General features: G+C 47.2%; 1 protein-coding gene across 1 annotated transcript; it reads right to left on the bottom strand.

Moving 5' to 3' along the window:
• Positions 1-1359: 1359 nt before the first annotated feature.
• On the bottom strand, positions 1360-10622 carry LOC132249363 (uncharacterized). The gene is made up of 3 exons (XM_059724336.1): positions 9311-10622; positions 2244-2305; positions 1360-1366 (listed from the first exon to the last, which is right to left on the bottom strand). The coding sequence occupies exons 1-3, from the start codon at positions 9989-9991 to the stop codon at positions 1360-1362; spliced, it is 750 nt and encodes a 249-aa protein (XP_059580319.1). The 5' UTR covers positions 9992-10622.
• Between the last annotated feature and the right edge of the window lie 480 nt (positions 10623-11102).

Genomic DNA, 11102 nt, shown 5'->3' with positions numbered 1-11102 from the left:
GCTTCTCAACTACCCCTCTCTGGGGCTGGGGTCTATGCACCCCAAATGCTGCACCCTCACTGGTGCTGCGGTCCTCACACTCTGCTGTGAGTCCCCTATGAGGCCTCCTCCGTCCCCTAATAGCCTCTCCCAAACCACCGGTAACAAATAAATAGCAACATAAACATAAGCCCCTGGGCTATAACATAAACATAAGCTGCCTGGCTATAACTACACTCACGCCTACAGGAGATTCTCTATCCCACTGCAGTGACAGGTGCTGCCTCTGCATCCAGCTTCTCGTCTCTGTTTTAAACTGAGAACTCCTTCTCCTCTGGCTGCTGGTAGAGAGACTACCTCTGGCTCCCTGCCTATGCTTTATATAGGAGCCAGGCCTTGCCCCTTCTCATCAGCTGATTAGGCAGGTGTGGGCCATTTCCCACTAGTTACCTCAGCAACCGGCACCTGAGGGATCAACTTGGCTCTCTCAGTAGCAGGCACATTAGTGCCCTGCTACAGAGCCCCACAATGATGCAGGATGACAGCAGGCTGCTGCTGCCAGCTGGGAATGGCAGCAGCTCTGGGGTATTTCCCCAGTGAGCAGCAGCAGCCTGATGAAACCCTGAGTACAGATTCAGGGCCCCCATCTCCCTGGAAGAGCAGGGAGAAGTGATCAGAGAGCTGGGGAATGAACCAGGAGCTCTGGCTGATAGGTGGAGCTGCTCCAGCTCCAGGACAGCATGCGGCACCCTGCTGAGCCATGCTGTACCCACACGATGCAGTTTCTGCGCAGGTTCCAGGTGGGTGCAGGGGTGATCCCTGCTACCCTCCCACTGCCCCACGCTGCATGGGGGGGCTCTGCCATGAGCCCTCAGAGGCCCCAATTGCCACTGACACAGCTGATGAATGTGAGTTCTTTTTTAAAGCTCTGCACACCTGCTGTAGAGCATGCAGATGACAGCATGCTGCCGTTGCTGGCTGGGGTCAGCGCTAGCACCGAAGTCTGCCAGGCGCAGCCTGCACCGACTGCCAGGAAGAACCCACTGCTGATGCTGGCCCCAGTCAGCAGTGGCAGCCTGCTGTCATTCCGCATGCAGATCCAGGGTCCTGTGCCCCCCAGGAGGGCTGCAAGGCTGTGCTTGACTCCTCCCAGGGGTTGGTCCCCCAGATCTGTGTGCAGGATGACAGCAGGCTGCCGCTGCTGGCAAGTGATATTAGGTTTGCTTTGAACAGTTTGAGGTGCAGTGTCACAAAATCCACTGCACCTATCTCCTTGAAACTTGGCAGGCTTTATGCCCTCTGAAGGGACTACCATCCCTAAAATTCTTATCCAAATAAGGCAAAAAGTGACAAAGTTATAGGCATTTTTGTGATTCCCCCTTATAGCCTATGGGGAAAACATTGAAATGTGTTGAAAAAGCATCAAAACGGAACTGTGCTTTGAAACACCAAAATGAAATACTGTCCATTTGAAATGGAAGTTGAAATGAAAAAGTGCTGTTTTGCACAGCCCTATCTATCTATCTATCTATCTATCTATCTATCTATCTATCTATCTAGATGTAGATGTAGATCTATCTATCTATCTATCTATCTATCTATCTATCTATCTATCTATGTAACAGATATATAACATAGATGTACATAGATAGATAGATAGATAGATAGATAGATAGATAGATATCTGTAATCTAGATATATATAAAATCTATCAAGCTTTCTCTATCCCTGTAGACCTATTTTTAATTTTCAGATATGTACATGCTAAAGGCCATTTTGAAAACCATAGTATCTATGGTCTTTTGAAAAACAAAGCATCTATACTCTTGAAAACTGTAATTTATATGCATTTATCATGGAGTTTTGGCAAATATACTGAAAATATATCATAGCTAACTGAGCATTCAGTATCCAGAAGTGAAAACACATCTAATAATTTACCGTGAAGTATTATTTTCCTATTTCTAGAGTGGCTACCTTGCAATAGGCGATAAGGAAGATAGCCAAAAGGGTAAAGTGGGTAATATACATAATGAAGCAATGAAATATTCTGGATATGTTTGTGCCTTCTCTTAAGACTAAGAAAAGAGAAACTTTCAGTTTGTCCTAATGATTGATGTACCTGATTCATATAATCACCAACAGGAACATTACCATTTTTACTAATGCTTCATCATAATTTTAATAAATCAGATAACTTGCCCAGTAAAGAGATTTGAAATCAAAAGTTATTAGTTATACACGATAGATTATTTCTTACATACATTGTCAAAACCACTTGAGTTCCACCTCGAAGCTTGAAGATAACACTGATATCATCAAAGTGCTGTTTGAAGGTAAAGATTAAAGACATTCAAGGTATTTTTGGATTGCTCTGAAGAACATAGAAGATGAGAGCTATCCAACATAATTATTTGTTTTATATCATAACTTCATGCTACATAGAAAATCATGATCACTGAAAATGGTGATTTAAAAAAAAAGTTAACTGACATGAATCTGCATAAAATTTTGGTATCAACGCTTTATTGCTCAAAAATTGGAAACAGATATTGCAATTATATATTCATGTCTGTACTATTGTACCTTATGCATAGGTGTTTCAGTTTAGAAGATGAAAGCAAAATGATTCTTCTGATAATTCCAACTTGCGTGTGATTATTTTCAAAAATAAAATTCAAAATGTGAACAATATTTTCACAAGCAACCAGTAATTTGGGGTACTGAAATTATGATGCCCAAAATGTGGAGGTAGGACACTCAGCACTCTTTGAAACAAATTTCTTAAGCTAGCTCAGGTTTAGCGTTAACATACTCTTGGGTTGTCTCGGACATGTCCTCTTTTTGGTTCCTCTGATTTCCGTCCAGCCATATTTTTTTGAAATATGAACAAATGTCCGGGATTTTGCTCTGCTGGTCCTTTTTCATTGTGGATGCTGGTAGAAAAACTTCATTTCATGGCTTTCCCTAGGGGCATCTGTGTTGGGGATCTGGGTTTTCTGTTTTTTGTGGAAAAATGTAGATTTTCCTCTTTAAAGGAGGAAACCAGTTTCCTTTTGCAGGCTGGCAGCCTTCTAGCTTGAAAGGAGCTGCTTGTGGTGATTGGAGGCAGAGGGAAACATGTGCGTGTGCACATGGACATGACCAGCATATATCCAGGCAGGGTGGTGAGATCAACCCTGGCAGTTGGATGCAGATGGTGGGTGGGGGTTGGAGGGCCAGAGCTTGGGGATTGTCCAGGGGCCTGTGTGGGGATGCTCGTGTGTGTATGTGCTTGTGTGGCAGGGGTGTTTGGAGGGAATGGTTGTGTGAGGGGGGACAGGTGTCTGCCCACTTTGGATGAAGGTGGTCAGTTACTGGGGCTGCAGCAGGATAGTGGGTGGTGGGGGGGGGGGCACCTAGCTCTACATCTGGGGAAGGGGGCAGAAGGGCTCTTTGAGGATAGAGGGGAGCTGAATGGCTGGGCTGGCAGCACCAGGGCCAATGCTTGTGTTCACAGACGTAGGGTGGCTGTGGGACACTGTCCAGGGTGGTGGCTCTGCCCAGAGCACTTGGCATGACACAGGAGCCCCAGTCCAGGGCCTTCCTCCTTGTTCCAGCCCACATTGGAGCTGGACTCACTCTGCCATCACCCACACAAGCTAGAGCCACTGCAGCTGCTGGGTTCTGGTCTGGTGGGATGGGGGCAGCTGCTGGTGCCCCCTTCTGGGAGGGCTAGGAGGAGCAGAGGTCTGTGGGTTGGGAGTGAGGGTCACTAGCAAGGCTGGGAGGGCTGTGGCTTGGGAGTGAGGAGCACCAGGGGGAGCGGAGAACTGTGCTTTGGGAGTGTGGGGGCACTGGCAGCACCAGGGGGCTGTGGGTTGGGAGTGAGGGGCAACAGCAGAGATGAGGGGCTGCAGCTTGGGAGTTAGGGGCACCAGTATGACCCAGGGGGTGGGGTACCATGTTGGGACTGGGGGGCACTAGCAGAGCTGGTAGTCTGCAGTCAGGAGTGAGGGGCAGGAGCAGGGATGGGGGGCTGTGGGTGGGAGTGAGGGGTACCAGTAGATCCCAGGAGGATGAGGGACTGTGGGTCAGGAATGAGGGGCACTGGCAAGGCTGGCGGATGTGGGGGACTGTGGCTTGGGAGGGGTGGATGTTTGCTGGCACAGGGGAAGGTGGCTGGGCACTTGGGCTGTGGCAGGGCAAGGGGGCTGAGAGGGAGGTGCCTGCCCCCCACTCTACAATCATATATCCTATGCTGTCTGACAGGTATCCCTTTTTTTGGAACTGACAATATGGTAACCCTACTCACATTGGGCACCTATTTAAAATAATGTTCGCCCTTGTGTATCTCTTTCACTTCACAATCAATAGGGGTTGAACTTATTCCACAGAACTTCTCAAGAGCAAATTATTTTGCCCCTCTAGAGCACTGAGCCTATAATATCACTCAGCAAATTGCTGGTTTCTAAAAGATGCTATCTGTTTCCAAAATTGACGATTGTTTTCAGAAAGGTTAACATAGTGATTAGCTTGAGACTTTGGACACTTGGACATAGCTTGCTGATCCAGAGGCTTAACAGCTGAAGTTTACACTCTGGGCATCAGGGGTGGTGGCAGGGGCCTGGCCATGCCAATTGAAGCATCTGTATCAGCTGGGACATAAGTGGCAGCTGCTGCCATTTTTGCATCTCCTGTAAGTGGGTACCCAGGACTGGGGCCTTAGTCATCCATTTGTTGTCCCCAAACAACGGTGAGTTCGTGCCCGGTGAGCTTGTGCCAATAAACACACAGGGTTGAAGGATCCAACTTAATCTTTATTTCTGCGCAGAAAGTGGTGCTTGGCAATCGTTCGCAAAGCAAGCACCCACACCTCAGTGGGCGTCTGCCTTATATAGCTACGTAACAGGTTAAACTTGCTGATGTGATGAAATGTATAGCAAGCCCAGCAAGTAACCCCCCTTCCAGCTCCCCCCCAAGTAACCCCCCTTCCAGCTCCGGACTTTGTTGATACAGCTTTCCTTCTAGCGAGGCCAGCAACTAAGCAACAAGCGATCTCCCCCAGCCTAAACAACCTACTCTATGCCCTTGGTTAGATAAAATACTTTTCAAAACATACAAAGCTGTTCCCGAAGTACAAAATGCATAGTGAAAGTTCAGGGGTACTCATCAAATCCCCACTTCGAGACTATGGCCCTTATGGAAAAGGCCCATAGTTCTCGACTATCTTTCTCATCTCCAGAAATCTTTTTGCTTCCTCCCGATTGTTTTGGATCGGGTTTGTAACTGATGATTTTACAAACATCACGCGGTGAACGGGGGAAAAAATTGATTTCTTGAGTATCTCACAACACATTGGCGCACACTGTATCCCACAACAGATCATCAAGAAAATACACATACTTGCCACAATTAATAGGAAAATTTGCTTAAGCCATGAAAAATTAGGAAGCCAAGAAGTAAGCCATGAGAAGTCGAACCCTTCCCCTTGCTTAATGTGGGACAGAACTTTTTTTAACTTCTGCACTTTTGACTCTATCAACTCGGAGTTATCTGTCAAATTAAAACAACACATTCCCTCGAACTCTTCACATCCGTGGTTATGCCTCAGCAACAGGTAATCTATGGCTGCTCTATTTTGCAGAGTAGCTCCTCTTAGTTCTTTCATTTCAATATTGAGGGCAGCTAGGGCCTGTGAAGTTGTATTTAGGCCCTTTGCCAGGGCACAGGCCACCTTACCAAGCTGCCCCTCAGCATCCACTACTAGGCCTGGCACCCCTACTAGGAAAACTGCTAAGGACACTACCTCGGCCTCACTCAGGAGGTTTATGTCACTATCACAGGATTTATCTAGCATCTTTGAACCTCTCCAGTGACACTTACTAGAGATCTTAGGCATACCTGGTAGCCAGACAGTCAACTGGCCTAGAGCACAAGGGCCTCCTGTGGCATTGGTTGGGATATATGAATAGGCAGTCTTCGCACAAAGGAGGAACCAGCCCCGGGGTAATATAACATGAACGTAGTTGCAAGATACATTAGTCATGTCTGAGCAATTGAAAATTTTTGTTTCTTTGGTTAGGCTTTTCCAAGCTTGGGTACAGTTCACAAAATTGGCACAGCTGGTGTTACCAGGGGAGGTGACTGTCAACAAATCTATTTCAAAGGTACTAGCGTTTTTTTTCTGTGGTAATGGTTCCCCACATGGAGTTGTTAGTGTAATTGATTGGACCTCCTATTCCCCCAGATGTGAACCAAGTCTGATTCTGGAGTGCTTCCATTGGAGTGGGCACCCCTATAAGGCATGACGTGAAAATATCATCAACTGATATTCCACCTGCCAAACAAAAATGAGTGACATTTAATACGTCCTTTGCCAAATGAACCCACACATTTTGACTCTTCTTGAACCTTTGATGCACCAACCCCTTAGACTCTAGAAACATTACACCTATGCAAAGGACTACTTTCCACATGGTTGACATTTAAACAGAAATTTAAGTCCTTCTACTGGCTCTGCTGTCCAACGGTGTCCGTTTGTGTCGGCTTCTGGTGCGACACTCTCAGCAACTTCTTCTGCAGGTGGTACTTCTGGTGCGGCCTTCACCTGGGTGTAGTGTATCCACGGCTTTACCCCCTGAACCTTCACTGCAGCGTGAGTAGTAAGAATCACAGGATACGGTCCCTTCCACCTGGGCTGAAGCGGCTCGTCTTTCCACGTCCGGACTAGTACCTTGTCTCCGATCTGGAACTTGTGGACTGGTGTATCTAGAGGGAGTGGAAGTCGTTCCTGGACATACCTGTGGAGAGAAGACAATACAGCAGACAAAGAATACAAATAATCTTTTACCCAACCTTCCCCTTTTACATGCATTTGACTACCATGTGTCACCACTGGATTCTTAGGATATGGCTTGCCATACATTAATTCAAATGGACTAACTCCCAATTTAGCTCTAGGGGCTATGCGCACTCTAAGCAAGGCAAGAGGCAGAGCTTCGGGCCATTTCAACTGAGTTTCCTGGCAAAGTTTAGCCAGCTGTCTTTTTAGAGTCTGATTCATTCGTTCCACCTGTCCACTTGACTGCGGTCTCCATGCTGTGTGAAGGTCCCATTGTATCCCCAGAGCCCGGGAAACTGCCTGTGTCACCTCTGACACAAAGTGTGGCCCTCGATCCGAGGCTAATCCCTCTGGGATTCCGAATCGTGGAATCATTTCTTTTAGCATCACCCGGACCACTTCTTTTGCTTGGTTGGTTCAGCACGGGAAGGCCTCAGTCCATCCAGCCAGAGTGTCCACAAGCACTAACAGGTATTTGTAGTGTCCTTTCCTGGGAAATTCAGAGAAATCTATCTGCCAACATTCTCCTGCTAATAGTCCTTGCCTTCCTGCTCCTGGCGGAGGTTTGGGGGAAATCTTAGGATTGTTGGCACAGCAGACAGGGCATCTATGCACTATCTGTTCTGCTGTTTTTCTCATCTTAGGTCCCACTACAATTCTTTGGAGACCTTGGGTCATGGCATCAGCTCCTATATGGGTGCTCTGCTGGTACTCTTGGAGCACTTTGCTAAGAATCAGTTTTGGCATCAGGACTTGTCCCTCAGGCAAAACCCACCATCCATCTTGTTGTTCTTTGCTTCCCAATTTCTCTGCAAGTTGGTTCTCTTTTTCAGTATATTTGGGAGGTTCCTCAGGTAACATTACCTGAGGCATCAATGCCAACATTTGAGTCTCTTGAACTTGTCCTCTAGCTGCCTTTTTTGCCGCAGCATCTGCTCGTCGATTTCCTTTAATAACGTCAGCATCTCCCTTTTGGTGGGCCTTACAGTGCACTACAGCTACCTCTAGTGGTTCCATCACGGCTTCAAGTAGTTTCAGGATTTCTGTTCCATGCTTTACTGGGCTTTTACTTGCCGTTAAGAGTCCTCTCTTTTTCCATATAGCTCCGTGGGTGTGTAAGACTCCAAAGGCGTACTTCAAATCCGTGTATATAGTGGCTATCTTTCCTTTTGCCAAATGGAGAGCTCGGGTCAGCGCAATAAGCTCAGCTTTCTGTGCAGAGGTATTTGGAGGCAAGGCGTTTACCTCCACGGTATCCCATGATGTAACCACGGCGTATCCCGCCTTTTGGGTTCCATTGTCCATGAAGCTGCTTCCATCTGTGTAGAATTCAAGGTCTGCATTAGGTAGTGGGGCATCTTTAAGATCCGGCTGGCTAGCATACACACTCTCAATAGTTTCAATGCAATCATGCTGTAATCCTTCATCCTGTTCCAATGGTATCAACATAGCTGGGTTCAGGGTACTAGAGGTTTGCAACTGGATATCTCCTTGATCCAGGAGAGTCGCCTGGTACTTAGCCATTCGTCCAGGGGAAAGCCAGGTTCCCCCCTTTACATTCATCACCGCCAGCACTGAATGTGGGGTATACACAGTCATTGGTTGTCCTAAAGTAAGTTTCTTAGATTCCTTTACCAGCATAGCGGTAGCTGCCACTGCTCGCAGGCAGGCAGGCCATCCCAAACTAGTGGGATCCAATTTTTTGGAGAAGTAGGCCACTGCTCTTCTCCAGCTACCTAAGTACTGGGTCAGCACTCCTGATGCTACTCCTTGGCGTTCATGTACATAAAGTTGAAATGGTTTACTCAGATCGGGTAGGCCCAGGGCCGATGCTGTTGTAAGGGCCTGTTTGCTAGTGTCAAAGCTCTTTCAGCATTCTGCCGTCCATTGCAAATCTCCCTCACTACCAGTAGTGGCCTCATAAAGAGCCTTGGCTATTAGTCCAAAATTGGGGATCCAGATCCGGCAGAATCCTGCCATACCTAAAAAGCCTTGCAACTGTCTCTTGGTCTTTGGGACTGCCATCTGACAGATGGCCTCTTTTCTTTCAGGGCCCAACATCCTCTGGCCTTGTGAGATGTCAAATCCCAAATATCGTACTTTTTTTTCTGTTATTTGGGCTTTCTTTCGAGATACCCTGTAACCCCCCTGTCCCAGGAAGTTTAGTAAACTTACGGTCAGCAGGTGGCAGTCTTCCCTCGTTTTTGCTGCAATTAACAAATCATCCACATACTGTAACAGGGTTCGTGATGTCCCTTTGTTCCACTTCTGAAGGTCGGTACTTAAGGCAGTGCTGAAAATAGTGGGACTGTTCTTAAAACCCTGAGTCAAAACTGTCCAGCACAATTGGGTTTTTCTCCTAGTATTCGGGTCTTCCCACTCGAATGCAAAAATCTCTTGGCTGTGTCTTTCAAGTGGGATGCAAAAGAAAGCATCTTTCAGGTCCAGGACTGTAAACCACTGTTCCTCTGCAGACAAAGTAGTCAGCAAAGTATAAGGGTCCTTCACCAATGGATGAAGGGTCACCGTGACCTTGTTCACGGCTCTGAGGTCCTGCACGAAACGATACTCATTACTGTGGGGTTTCTTTACAGGCAAAATGGGGGAATTGAAAGATGATTGACACTCCTGAAGTAAACCATATTTAAGGAATCTCTTTATCAATGGTTCCAGGCCTTTCCAAGCTTCTATTTTCAATTGATACTGTGGCACCATGGGCGGGGTAATTCCCAGCTTTAAATCAATGCTTACAGGGGTAGCCAGTTTGGCTCTTCCTGGCTTCTCTCCTGCCCATACCCATGGTACTACAGCATCTTCTACTTCTGGGGGAATTCTCCCTTCCTCCCCCTCCTGCAATAGGAGACACACCTGAGATTTCCAGGCTTCCTCAGTTGGTATCTTCATAGTAATATTTCCCTCTGAAAAGGTCAATTGGGCCTGCAATTTGCACAGCAAATCCCTCCCAAACAAAGGTATGCGGCACTCAGGCATATACAGGAACTGATGAGACACTTTCTTTCCTCCCAATTTGCATTCCATGGGTGGCACAAAAGGACGATACGTCCGCTGGCCGGTGGCTCCAATTATGGGGATCTTGGTTTTTGATAAGGGTCCTTTAAAATTGGTTACAACTGAATGCGTGGCTCCACTATCTACTAGAAAGTCAATAAGTTCTCCCCCTACTTGCATTTTAACCAGGGGCTCGTCGGGGGAGACAGAGATTACTTTAGTGTTAGCCCTCGGTCCCCGTCACTCCTGGTCAGAACCATCCAACATCAACAATCTTTCTTCCTCCTCTCGTCTCTTCTTCTCCCTCTTGGGGCACTCATTTTTCCAATGCCCTTCCTGCTTGCAAATAGCACACTGATTAGGTCCCAACCTGGGACCCTGGCCGTAGCCTCCCGGAGCATAGCCCATGCCTCCTCTATGCCCTCTACTTCCCCTGCCTCGTCCCCGACTCCTCTGATCTACAATTGCCACTGCCAACAACGATGCTTGTAACGACGCCTGTGCCTTTATTCTCTTATCTTCCCTTTTCTCCTTAACCTGATCTCTGTTGGAGTATACTTTATAAGCAATCTCAATCATTTGGCTGATGCTCATTCCAGCTGCTCCTTCAGTCTTCTGTAGTTTTCTTCTAATATCTGGGGCTGACTGTCCTATAAACAGTGTGTTAAACATCTTGGCATTTTCTGGCAGCTCTGGATCTAAATCCGTCCACTGTCTGGCTGCCTCGCATAACCTCCCATAAAAACTGGATGGATCCTCCTTCGGACCCTGCCGCACTTCATACAATTTAGACAAATTTTTCTGCTTGGGGATAGCCTCTCAGAGAGCAGCTAGCACAAACTCCTGATACAGCTCTAACTCCTTTCGGCCCCCTCGGGTGTTGGGATCACAGTCTTGATTTTTCTTAGGGCAAAGTTCATCTACATCACCGGCTGGGTGACGCTGCTGTGCTATCGTGCGTGCTTTCTCTAAGACCAACCTCTTTTCTTCTGGAGTCAGAAGAGAGGCCAGTAAGGCCTGAATATCTATCCAGTTTGGTTGGTGGGTGAGGAAAATAGTAGAGAACAACTGGGCCATTGCCTCCAGATTCTGGCGATATTGGCCCACAGACTGTTTCCAATTTATCAAGTCTGCCGTGCTGAATGGCACATGGACAAAAACTGGTTCACCCTCAGGACCCACCGCTTGTTGTAAAGGGGCCTGAAATACTGGTTGGGCCCCTGATCATAAGCGACTCACCACAGGGCTAAACGCCCCATCTCCTACAGTCCTCTCTACCACCAGATTGCTA

This window comes from Alligator mississippiensis, chromosome 1 (genome assembly GCF_030867095.1).
Source record: "Alligator mississippiensis isolate rAllMis1 chromosome 1, rAllMis1, whole genome shotgun sequence".
Lineage (NCBI taxonomy): Eukaryota > Metazoa > Chordata > Crocodylia > Alligatoridae > Alligator > Alligator mississippiensis.
The sequence above is the reverse complement of the archived record's forward strand: the minus strand, read 5'-3'. Positions and strand labels throughout refer to the sequence as shown.